The 11,510-nt window shown below is 41.1% G+C and overlaps 1 protein-coding gene across 3 annotated transcripts; it reads left to right on the top strand.

Moving 5' to 3' along the window:
* The first annotated feature begins 4,824 nt into the window (after positions 1 to 4,824).
* LOC100843006 (prolyl 4-hydroxylase 1) lies at positions 4,825 to 10,513 on the top strand. Of its 3 annotated transcripts, none has more exons than XM_003579512.3 (11): positions 4,825 to 5,025; positions 5,953 to 6,000; positions 6,313 to 6,365; positions 7,259 to 7,324; positions 7,558 to 7,632; positions 8,219 to 8,293; positions 9,297 to 9,367; positions 9,446 to 9,497; positions 9,639 to 9,728; positions 9,888 to 9,980; positions 10,293 to 10,513. In XM_003579512.3, exons 1-11 carry the CDS (start codon positions 4,956 to 4,958, stop codon positions 10,398 to 10,400), a joined length of 801 nt encoding a protein of 266 aa, XP_003579560.1. In that variant the 5' UTR covers positions 4,825 to 4,955; the 3' UTR covers positions 10,401 to 10,513. The 3 variants fall into 3 exon arrangements, with proteins under 3 accessions (XP_003579560.1, XP_010239762.1, XP_024311410.1); XM_010241460.2 differs by having other exon boundaries at positions 4,833 to 5,025; positions 6,297 to 6,365; XM_024455642.1 differs by lacking the exons at positions 4,825 to 5,025; positions 5,953 to 6,000 and adding an exon at positions 6,007 to 6,225.
* The last annotated feature ends 997 nt before the right edge of the window (positions 10,514 to 11,510 follow it).

The following is an 11,510-nucleotide window of genomic DNA, read 5'->3' as shown; positions in this document are numbered from 1 at the left end:
AAAGCACCTGCCAGGTTAGTAGATCTAGTGCAAAAATTCTGATGATAAGTAGCATTCCATTGAGTGAAAATCATTTTCAAGAAGCCACCAGTTTTCAAACTTGAATTTAAGTCGGGGCCTCCGGAAATTGGAATCGGTAATCTTAAGGATGGGAGCATGATCACTAAGCAAAACAGGGAGATCGTAAACATTAGTATTAGGGAAGCGATCACACCAACCAGCATTAGCAAAGCATCTGTCAAGACGTTCAAACACTGGCTTAGAAGTAAAACGTTTATTGCACCAGGTATAAGCAGGACCATTGAAGCCAAGATCAACTAAACCACACCTCTTCACAAAATGATTAAAGCAATGCATACGAGAGGTATTAACACGAGGAGTACTTTTATCACAGGGCAACATTATATTGTTCAGATCCCCCATACATAAAACTGGGATATCGAGATTATCATACACAAAAGACTCGATTTTATCCCAGATAAGGTTGTCCAAGCGATGGTACGGGTTGCCATATATACAAGCCAGCGCAAAAGTTAGCCTAGGGTTACCACAGTCTACTAGGCCTAGAACTAAGTTACTAGATATAAACTTGATCTGCATATCAACATCATCCTTCCACATCAGCCAAAGACCACCAGCACAACAAGAAGAGGGCCAGACAATGCTATCACAAAGATTGAAATGATTATTGAGATGAAAGGAATTAATTTTGGTTGTCTTCGTTTCAGAAATGAAAATTACCTGGGCTTTTGTGGAGGAGATCAACCTAGCGAGGTGCTCCATCTTCCTACTGCCAAGGCCCCCGCCAGAACCTCAGCAGTTCCAGGCTATGAGCCTCATGGCGCCCATGGCGCCTTAAAGGCTAGCGCCAGAGCCTTCCCATCATCGTCTCTATTAAGTTCCATAGTGGCAGCATTAAGCTCCTCCAAATTCCATCCAATAGTGCTGTCCTGAGTCTGTACTTGAACCTCGGACGTATTCCTCTCCCCCAGATCGCCATCAACAAATACCAGACCCACGAGGGAGGAGCCACCATGTTGAGAACAAATGCCAAGCTTCTCTTGATTTTTATCATCATTCTTACTCTCATGCTGGGCTGGCTGGCTAGAGTGTGGATCGGCAATACCTGCGATTGTGCTGTAACTGAAGCCGTCAGCTTGCTTGCCAGCGGCAGGAGCAGTGGGTTGCAGTAGAGGCTCCAAAGTGTTGTTGCTGCTGCTGCCGACATTGCCGCCGACACCCATCTCTTCGGCCTGTGCGCCTCCATTCCCACCGAAAGTACTAACCCCACCGGTGTAGGTTGCTGCAGAAGAGGAATGACTACCTCCAGTTCTAAGAACAGGAGGCACATCCCATCCCGAAGATCTCCTTCGACTCCCCCTCGAAGGGAAGGAAGGAGAGCCACGGCGTGCTCCTCTTCTCTGATCTCCTCCGCCTCCGCCTCCTCCTCTGCTACCAGCTCTCGATGTTGGATTGGAACTTGTGTCTCCAGTGAACTCCAGGGAAGCAAACTCGATCCGGAGTGGGGATTCTCCAGATCCGCCTCGAAGAGAGCTCGCGGGGGGAGTAGAGCTAGGCCGGGATGAGCTCCTAGCTCCGGCGATGATGCCGTGCGCCAGCGCAGCATCTCCGAAGGAAGGACCGGCCCATTTTTTCGCCGGTGGGAGACCAAGGATGGAGGTGGGGGAAGAGTACCTCTTGTATGTATGGGAGGATTTATGGGGATTGATTGGCCTGGAGGTAGCTTGGACGGGCGAGAAATTAGCATCATTATTTGGATGCAGAGGCCTCTGTGATGAAGATGCCATTGCAGCAGCAGATGTGATGTTTGCAGTGTGAGCCTGTGGAGCTGCCAGTCGTAGCTGCCTAGGGGAGACGAGGGGTTTAGAGATCATGTCTATTTTACCCTTTCCCTTATGTGGGGTTGTTCAGCAAGCGAAGTAGTACTCCCTTTTGGTTCGGCCACGAACTGTGCATCTAAAGGTTGCTTGACTAGTACTCCTCTTGTGCCTGAAGGACCAGGTTCTTTAAAAGTGTATACCCCTTTCTGTCTCTGTATTGCTTCTTGCTGCCTTTATACCATTTCCTGCAAACTTCTCATTTCTTCTTCAGGCGAGTGTAGCAGTGCTTCTAGTGCCTGCTGGGAGTTCTCTGGAACCTGAACTTGGATACAGTCACCTGCCTCTGCCATTGCTTGGTCTCCTTTCTCCTGTCCCTGAGGCAGGTGTCGCTCAATGTGCATATCTTCTTCTGTAACTTGAGTGAGGTGTCCTCCATGCCCAGACCAAGGAGTAATTGCACCGACTGGCCTTGAGTTACTCTCTTCAATGCGATTAAGTGGGTGTACAGTGTCATCTTCAACCTCTGTTCGTCTCTCCATGGCCTCTATTTTGTTCCTGTTTACTGAAGAAACTTCCCCTTCATCAAAACCCAGCTGCTTCCTTGTCACAGTCTGTCTAGAATTTCTTGGATCTTCTTCTCTGTCATAATTTGAAGCATGTTCTTCCTCTGACCTGCCTGTCTCATACTCTATCTCTGGATTGAAAAGTTTTCTGAATCTTCTTAGCATGACATTTCTCCTGGACTTCATATTCAAGCTTAGTTTCTTTAGGAATCTCCTCAACTATTGTCATCCACTTGCCATTCCTTTCAAAGGGGAGATCTGCTGATGATTGCTTCTTTGCAATACGTTCCATGAACAGATCAATTCTTTTCCTGCAGTGAAAGACTGTGTGGAACATAATACCACAGAAAGTACAGATTCTACCAATTTTCTCATAATGAATATAAGCAGTGATATTGGTAGATTCAGAAACTGTTAACTTAACTCTGTCTTTCACGGGCTTGTGAATATTCATCTTAGCTATTCCATAAATATAAGTTCCTTTAGCAAACAACATGCTTTCTGTCAAAGGATGAAGATCTGAAGGCTCTCCTACTTTTTTGAGAATTCCTTGAAGCAGACTGAGAGATCTTAAAGACATAGGAACCCCATAAATTCTGATAGGCACATAGAGGGTATCAAATTTGTAATCTTCATTCGATTTGCTATCTTCATTTGGATTAACCCATTCAATCAATAGATTATCTGACCCCATGGTCCAAGGTTGCTTAGCAATCACAAAATGCATAGCTTCAACAGAAAGAAACTGGGCCATGAACAAATTAGGAGCTACTTCTGCTATTAATTGATAGTTTTTGCCCCAAGCTTTGGCCATGGCTACAGAAACTGCATGCTTGGAAATATTCCTAGGTGTACCTCCCGAGCAAGCAACTTTCAACAAAAGATTGTGTGAAGTAACTGCATACCCAGGATTAACTTCTTGTACCTGAAGGCTGCATTCACCTGGTGCAGAGATCTTCAATGCCTGAAGGTCCAGAGCAAGATCTGGCACGTCTGCTTCTCTTTCCCTCTGTTCCTCCTCAAATCTTGCTCTTTCTTCAACTTCTGCCGCTCTTTGCATCTCTCTTTCACGTCGGGCTATCTGTGCTCTCTGACGAGCAGATCTTCTAGCTTCTTCCTCATCTTCAATTTCTGCCCAGGACCTGCTAATATTCCTACTAGGCATCGGGCGAGTCTGATTTTGGTTTGAGGTGAGGTTTGGGTCATGGTGTTGCTTTTCAGGTGGTGGGTTTAAGATGGGTGTGGGATTTGCAGATGGAGGGGGATCGTCAGGTGGCATGGCGAAGATTGGACTGTGAGATTGAAGTGGTGAAAGTTTGGATTGATTGCGGAAACTGAGAGAGATTGGAAGAGGAGGAGATGGAAGAAGGGAAAAGGGAGGAAAGTTTTACGACATAAAGTTAGTTGCCTCTAAGGCTTCCGATCCAATCTATACATTGGATGTTGAGGAAGCTAGATTTCATGGAGGCATTCTCTCCTTGATTGCAACATGGCGAAGTGTGTTTGGTCCTTGCGAGATGACAATTTGATCACGCCTCTTATTGGCGATGAATCAATGGATCCCAAGTTGTTATGGCTGCTGTCACTTGTAAATCTCTTAAGCAACACGAGTTCATTGAGGTCTTGGTTACCTTATGGTCCATCTGGTGGGCGCGTCGCCGTGCGATTCATGAGGAGGAATTTCAGAGTCCTCTATCTACACATGCTTTTATCACCAAGTATGTTGATGAGCTGGGGATCTATGCAAGGACTCCATCAGGAAGAGTTGTCCATGGCAGGCCGGCTGTGCCGCACTGGATTCCGCTGCCGGCGGGTATGTTTCAAATCAATGTTGATGTAGCAGTTGCTAGAGGCAGTCCGAAGGAGGCTTTTGCGGCAGTTTGTCGTGATGGTTTGGGAAATTATGTGGGCGTGTCGGTGGTGGTAGTGGATGGCCTATCGGATCCTCAAGTTCTTGAGGCATGTGCATGTGATGAAGCCTTAGCCCTTGCAACAGATGGGAATGTTCGACGAGTTATGTTTGCTTCGGATTGTCTTACGGTTGTGAAGGACATTAATGGTGAGCATTCTTTTAGGGCTCATGGCATGATTATTCAAGGCATACTGGTGAGAAGATTTTAGTTTGAAAAGACCATTTTCGGTCATGAACGACGTGAAGCTAATGGAAAGGCGCATAGATTAGCTGCACTAGCTACTTCTTTTGGAGCAGGTCGATATATTTTGGCTGGATGATCCCCGAGCGAACCTTTTATCTCTATGTTTTTTCTGTTGAACTTCGGTCGTTCCTCTCAAAAAAAGAAAAAAGACTACCAAAATAGTAACAGGTGAGCACGTGATACTTGATGACTTTGACCAATTCCGACTGGGTCGTCGTCGTGCTGGGGCAGGCCCTAATGCCCTATACATACGGGGTACGTCCTCGGGATTACTTTTCTCGGCAAAGGAAATAAAAGACCCAGCGCGCACCGGCGAAGGCGGCCGGTGTCACGGGCGATTTCAACTTGCTTCCCTCGTCGCCTCCCTCCCACCCCAACTTCAATCGTCGGATCGGATGACGACGCGGTCGCGGGCACGGCGCTTCCTGCCGCTGCTCACCTTCATCACCCTCGGCATGATCTTAGGTGCGCGCCCTCTTTTCTCTGCTTGCCCTCGGCCTTGATTTGGATCAGGGCGTTGCCGTCTCTTTTTGTCCCGACTCAGTCGGGGAGTCTCGAGTCTCGGAAACTGCGCGGCATTGTTTGATGCCGTGGGTGAATTGTCCTGATGAGACACGTTCCGTTTATTGAATTGGGCGTGGTGACTAGCTGGATGCTGTTCAAGCGCCTTTGGGTTCTAATGGTGATAAAACAAAAACATTACCGGTAAAAAAAAGCAAAGACATTGGTAGCCTCTGTGGCTGTCATGGGGGCGGGGGGATTTCTATGGATGGGGTGGCTTAGGTTGCTTAGTTGTCGGACTGGACTCTGTTTAACTGGTCTGACATCACTTGGAGGGAATTGAACTTGCTGCGGAATCATGGTACACCCTGAGTGAGATCCATGAGGTCTCATTCCCACTGCTTCCAGATGCATTCCGCCGCTTTGATGCCTGACATTTCTACTGATGAGTCATTGGAGGTCATGTGTCTGATGAGTCTGATTGGATTTTGTTTTCGTGTCTAGTCAGTGCCCAAATTCATTGCAGGTGTTGAATTTGGCATGTTGTGTCCCAGCGGATTCCTGATTGTATTTCGGATTATCTTATGACTCCCACCTGGAACTATACATACTCTGATGTGCGTTAAAACATAAACAATATACTCTGATATTTTTTTTTTCTGGATAAGATACTTGATAATGTAACCATTGAATTACCTTTAATTTTCTCAGATCTGAATGAAGATTAGACTTTTTGACATTGCTTCAACAGTCGCAATTTAGTTTCATGTTGCCCTCTTCTCCACAAATGCTGGCTTCTTAATTTATATTTCAACCATTTCTGCACAGAACTATAGCTTAGATGTGTAGCTTAATTTTATTTTATTTCGGCTTCTTTTTCGCCAAATGCAGGCTCACTGCTTCAGCTGGCATTTTTTCGCCATCTAGATGACCACCCCAGTATGTATATCCTCCTGTACTTGTTGCATTTCCAATAAAATGTATGCGCATTTTCTCTTATCACTGTATATGTTATAGTTGGAACAGCCTTATAATTATGTTCTGTGGCATTGTGTTTCTTTTTCTTCAATCATTTTTCTTACGTTATGAAGTACCTCCCCTTAAAAAAAATGTCAAATCAGATACCTGTTTATCCCAGGTACTGGCTTGGCATATTGTTTCTGAGTAAGTCGAGTTCCATAATGAAAGGAATATGCCTTACTCTGTAAGTATATGCATGTCTAATCAAACCTTAGGTGTTCTGCACGGCAGATACGGTGCATTTGGATAATGATCAGGAGGCAGCAGTTCTTCGGCTTGGATACGTAAGTTCTGATATTATTTAAAACTTGAGCCGTATGTCTTATCCATTATTTTGTTGAAATCTGGACTTCTCTTTTGACTTACATTCCCGCATCCTTTTTTCTTTTGTGGGAAAATAATATTGCAACCTTTTTCTTTTGCGGGCAAATAATCTGGCAGCCTTATCCCTAATGGCTTCATTAATTTACTATATGTTCATGGATTGAGAATAAAACTTGAAACTCACGATTAAAATGGGTAACTCGTTACTTGGTTCGTTCGGCCCCTAACGAGTCGAGTTGAAGTTTGATCTTGTTAACAAAAGAAGTTAAATGAGCCAAGTAACGAGTTACTCGTTAAGCATGTTAAACTCATATTGTTTAAGATTTTGTAAGTAGTATGGATATAGATTTTGATCTGGAAGTGTAAATTGCATTTTCTTGCTGGTTGCATTCTTTTGTTTTGCGGTATTTGTTTCTACCATTTAATAAAAATGGCCTAGTATAATTCTAAGTTCTCAACACCATATGTGGATACATTTATTACATTTAACAAGATGTTGATCATGAGCAATATATTGGATAACAGTGGTGGAATGTCAAGCCTGATGGCTCCTCTATCGATTATGCCAGTATATATTTAGAAATAGAAAGTAGGAAACCTGTAAAGATTGACTTCGAATATGGGTTTAGAATCTTCTGAAATGCTTATGTTACACTTCCTTTTAAGGTTGTAATTCTCTGGTTTTTACCAGTATCCGTGCATGATTTAGGCACCATATATGCATAATTTGGTATGATAATTTTTACATTTTTCTATCAGCTTTGGCAAGCTTCATTCAGTTCATACCCAAACTGAAAATTCCAGAGCACATTTTTCTCTTACTCTAAGCAAATCTATGTGTTTACAAATGCAGGTGAAGCCTGAAGTTATCAGCTGGACGCCCCGAATAATTGTTTTCCATAATTTTCTTAGCTCAGAGGTATGGCCCTCTCTCTTGTCGTTAGGTTGGGTGTAAGCTAAATCGTTTTCCTCAACATCTAAATATATATGTACATATATTTTATCTATTGTGTATTTTTAAGCCATATTTCCATGTCCAGGACAAAAATATACACCTGAGGGCTGGCAACATTATGCAGACATGGCCCCTCAGGCCCTCACCAGTATAGCAAATACACAAGTTGCTAACTTCTTTTTGCCTAATATTTGCAGGAGTGTGATTTTCTAAAAGAAATTGCTAGACCAAGACTCGAGATTTCTACTGTAGTTGATGTTGCAACTGGAAAAGTATGTTTGTTGGGCTTCTAATTCATAGGCTAGTCTTTGTGTTTTCCATTTAATCAGCAGATTAGCAAGTTTCAAATCTTAGTTGGGAATGTAAAAGCTTCTGTTTTCTTCATCTGTGTCCAAACTATACACTTTCTTCTGAGACTGAGTGTATATATAGACATGTACTAATGGGGAACATTACAACACAAACTATTCTCTTGCTTTTTCAAGCTTGCATGGGTGTGCTAGGAATATATTAATTCTCAGGATCAAAATATTTCATGGACAATACTCTTCTGTTGATTCTTCAAGCGTGAGCACTAACATGACTTCTTATGTCTGTTTGCATTGTCTACCGTTTTCCTTGATGTGGTTACAAAACAATTTAATTTATTTTTCTGTTGTTTTGTACTCATGCTTTTTATTTGCCCTCCTGTATGGCAGCTTTATGTTTATGGTTAATTATGGTACTGGAAGTGTTGGGGACGAATTTGTAGTGCTAGTTTGATAGAGCTGTTATTTGTAAGATCTATTATGGTTTACTGAAATTCCCCAAAATAAATTGTTTTTACTATATTCATAATGTTGCTGTTTGTGCCCCCAGGGTGTAAAAAGTGATGTACGCACAAGTTCTGGTATGTTTGTCAACTCTGAAGAAAGAAAATTCCCAGTCATTCAGGTACGTTCATACTACTTGAACGTGGTCCTTACCATTTACTTCTGAATGACCCTCTAAACATTTAACTACTGCCTTCAGATTTGCCTGTTCTGCAACAACTTTGTAAGAACACGTGCATTTGTATTTCACAAAATCAATTTGATTTTTCTTCTGTGTGATGTTTTCTCTTGGTTGTCATTCTGTGACACAGAAGACTACAAGCATATGTGTGTGGCATGACTAGTATAATGAGGCATGTTCAGTTCATAAGTTTCATGCCATAAGATTCTACCTTAAGTTGGTTACATCTTTGTAAACAACATTATCTAAAATGGTTCACCTCTAGATGGTTATTGAACTATTTAGTCGTCCTCTTCTTTTATCTGTTAGGCCAAGAGAAGATGATGATATATGAGTCTATGAGATAATCTTCATTCCTAATTTTACTTTAAATCTAAGGTATTAACACGTTCTGTTAGTAGTGGAATCAAGATCGGATATAGATTAAAATTTGACTTGTTTTTTTTTCATGAATTGAATTTAAAAAAATGTGTTACCAAAAGCTAACATCATTTCCAACAACTAACCTGCTTATATGAAAGCAAAAGCTAGGCCTTATAGTTTGTAACTTCTGTTGGCAAGATGACAAAAATGCCATCACTGGCACTGGAACATATATAGTGACATTATTGATGGTAATTATTGTGGATCATGTAGTTCAGCAATGTGGACGTGGATTCACTGTGAAGTCTAAAAATTTCCACAAACTTATCAAAAACAGCAGTTCAATATTACCAAATTCAGATTGATGTGGTCATGCTGGCACTATGTAAGTACACTACTACTGGTAGTGCTACCTATTCTTCCTTGCCAAATTACCCTATTATTCATCCTGCATTGCATAATATGCCTGCACTACATGATATGTAATCCTTTACCACAAAAATTGGAATTAGAGTGTATTTAACCTTACATATTTAGTACTTCATTCTTCGCCTCCTAAGAACTGTTCTGCTCTTGTCAGGCTATAGAGAAGCGGATTTCTGTGTTCTCTCAGATACCTGTAGAAAATGGGGAACTCATCCAAGTTTTGCGGTAATAGATTGAATTCTGACTGTAAATTTCTGAAGTCCTTTCACTTGACTATTGTTGTGAAATTAACTTAAACTACAGGTATGAACCAAGCCAATATTACAGGCCACATCATGATTACTTTTCTGATACTGTAAGTAGAACTTCTTATGGAAACATATAACTTAGTACGATATCACCTGACTAGTCATTACTTATTAGTATTACTATTAGTCATTTCAGCACTGCAAATTAATTGTATGAATCAGTAAAATTGTGGATGGTCAATCTGCAGTTCAACCTCAAACGTGGGGGGCAACGTGTTGCTACAATGTTGATGTATTTGACTGATGGTGTTGAAGGCGGTGAAACCCACTTTCCTCAGGTTAGCTGAATTTTGCGTGTACCAGTATTTCTCAATAAATGATACTAGTATGCGGCTTCAGGAGATATTTGTCCTTGGTCACTTTCTTTTCCTGTAAGCGTTCCATAGGGTGCTTTTGGTCATCTATTGAAGTTAAGTGATTTGTGATGTGCGTTCTAGGCAGGAGATGGTGAATGCAGTTGTGGAGGAAGGATCGTCAGAGGACTTTGTGTTAAGCCAAACAAAGGAGATGCTGTGCTCTTTTGGAGCATGGTGCGTTGTGCTCTCTCTTGTTCCAGATATCTAGCACCAAAGCGTGAATCAGAATACTCCCTCCGACCCATTTTACTTGTATCAAATTTACCCAAATATGGATGTATGTATGTTTAAAAAGCGTCTAGATACATGTAATATTTCAACAAGTAATTCCGTCCGGAAGGAGTATTAAAATATAAAAACCCTTAAAACCTCAAATATTTTCTGGCAATCGATCGATTTCTTAAAAGTTTGAATGCTTAGTTACGAGAATGGCTGTCCCTATATGACCACACTAATTCGCTAATTTGCTGCTGTGTTTTATTTCAGGGACTCGATGGTAACACAGATTCGAACAGCATTCACAGTGGCTGTGCTGTTTTGAAAGGGGAAAAATGGTCGGCTACGAAATGGATGAGGCAAAAGATGACTTTCTGAGATCAGATAAACATAGAGGGAAGTGGATTCTTTCTGTGTAATCTGTAATACAGATATGCAAGTACTATATCAATCATTCCAGGAATAAATGAATGGTGGATTGGCCTTCGTGATGTTTCTTATAGGCCGTTAGTGATCCAGGACTTCATGCTGACTATTTTCCAACATCGGCGTTATCAAAAGAAAAGAAAAACTCACAATGCCATCTTCCTAAAAGGAAGGTACGCACAATGCTTGAGGAACAACTCTAAGATAATTTTTACCATAAAATCTCATGTTTCTTACTACCTCAGTTCTTAAATATATGAAGTCTTAGAGTTGTCACAAGTCAAGTTTCTTAAAATTTAACCAACTTTAAAAAATGTATCAACATTTGGAATATCAAATAAGTATACAATGAAAATATATATCATATTGGATTTAATAAAACTAATTTACAGTCGTGAATGTTGGTAGATGGTTCTACAAACTTAATCAAGGTTTATTTTTATTTTACTTAGGACAAAAAAATAGACATATTGCATTTAGGAGCGGGAGGAGTAGAAAGACATATTTTTCGTCCAATTAGGTAGGCGTGGTTTCTTGGAAATTAGTGCCTCGCGCACAAGAAAGATAAGCTGAGGTGTCCAACAATTCCAACAACTAGACCATACTTCCCGATAAAAAAAAACAACTAGACGATACCCCGCGTATTGCTGCAGGAAGTATATTTAATTTACTAGCTGAAATGCGCATGTGTTGCAACGGAACAATAAAATAAAATAATACATTCAAAAACTTGCATCAAAACCTCTCTTTGCTCTTCTTTAATGATCACCAAATATCCCTTTAAAAAAAGGATTTTCCGAAGATTGTGTCTCTATGCTCTAGTCTCTCAAAACAGAACAATACACTTCCTACTGAAAATTATATAACATCATCCGGTCAAAGAAGTTTTGAGATGGAATCACTTATTTTTTTAGTTCTCTTCACTATCTCATTTCACCCGTTAAAACAAAGAGTTAGAAGAGACATCAAATTTATGTTTTGGCATCTCGATGTTCGTTTATGAGTATAGACATTTGATTATTTTGTTGAGTATCCCTATTCTGATTTTGCTGGTTTTCTAAA

The sequence above is a fragment of the Brachypodium distachyon genome, chromosome 5 (assembly GCF_000005505.3).
Source record: "Brachypodium distachyon strain Bd21 chromosome 5, Brachypodium_distachyon_v3.0, whole genome shotgun sequence".
In the NCBI taxonomy this organism is placed as follows: Eukaryota; Viridiplantae; Streptophyta; class Magnoliopsida; order Poales; family Poaceae; genus Brachypodium; species Brachypodium distachyon.
Note: the sequence above shows the minus strand (reverse complement) of the source record. Positions and strands in the feature narration are given on the sequence as shown.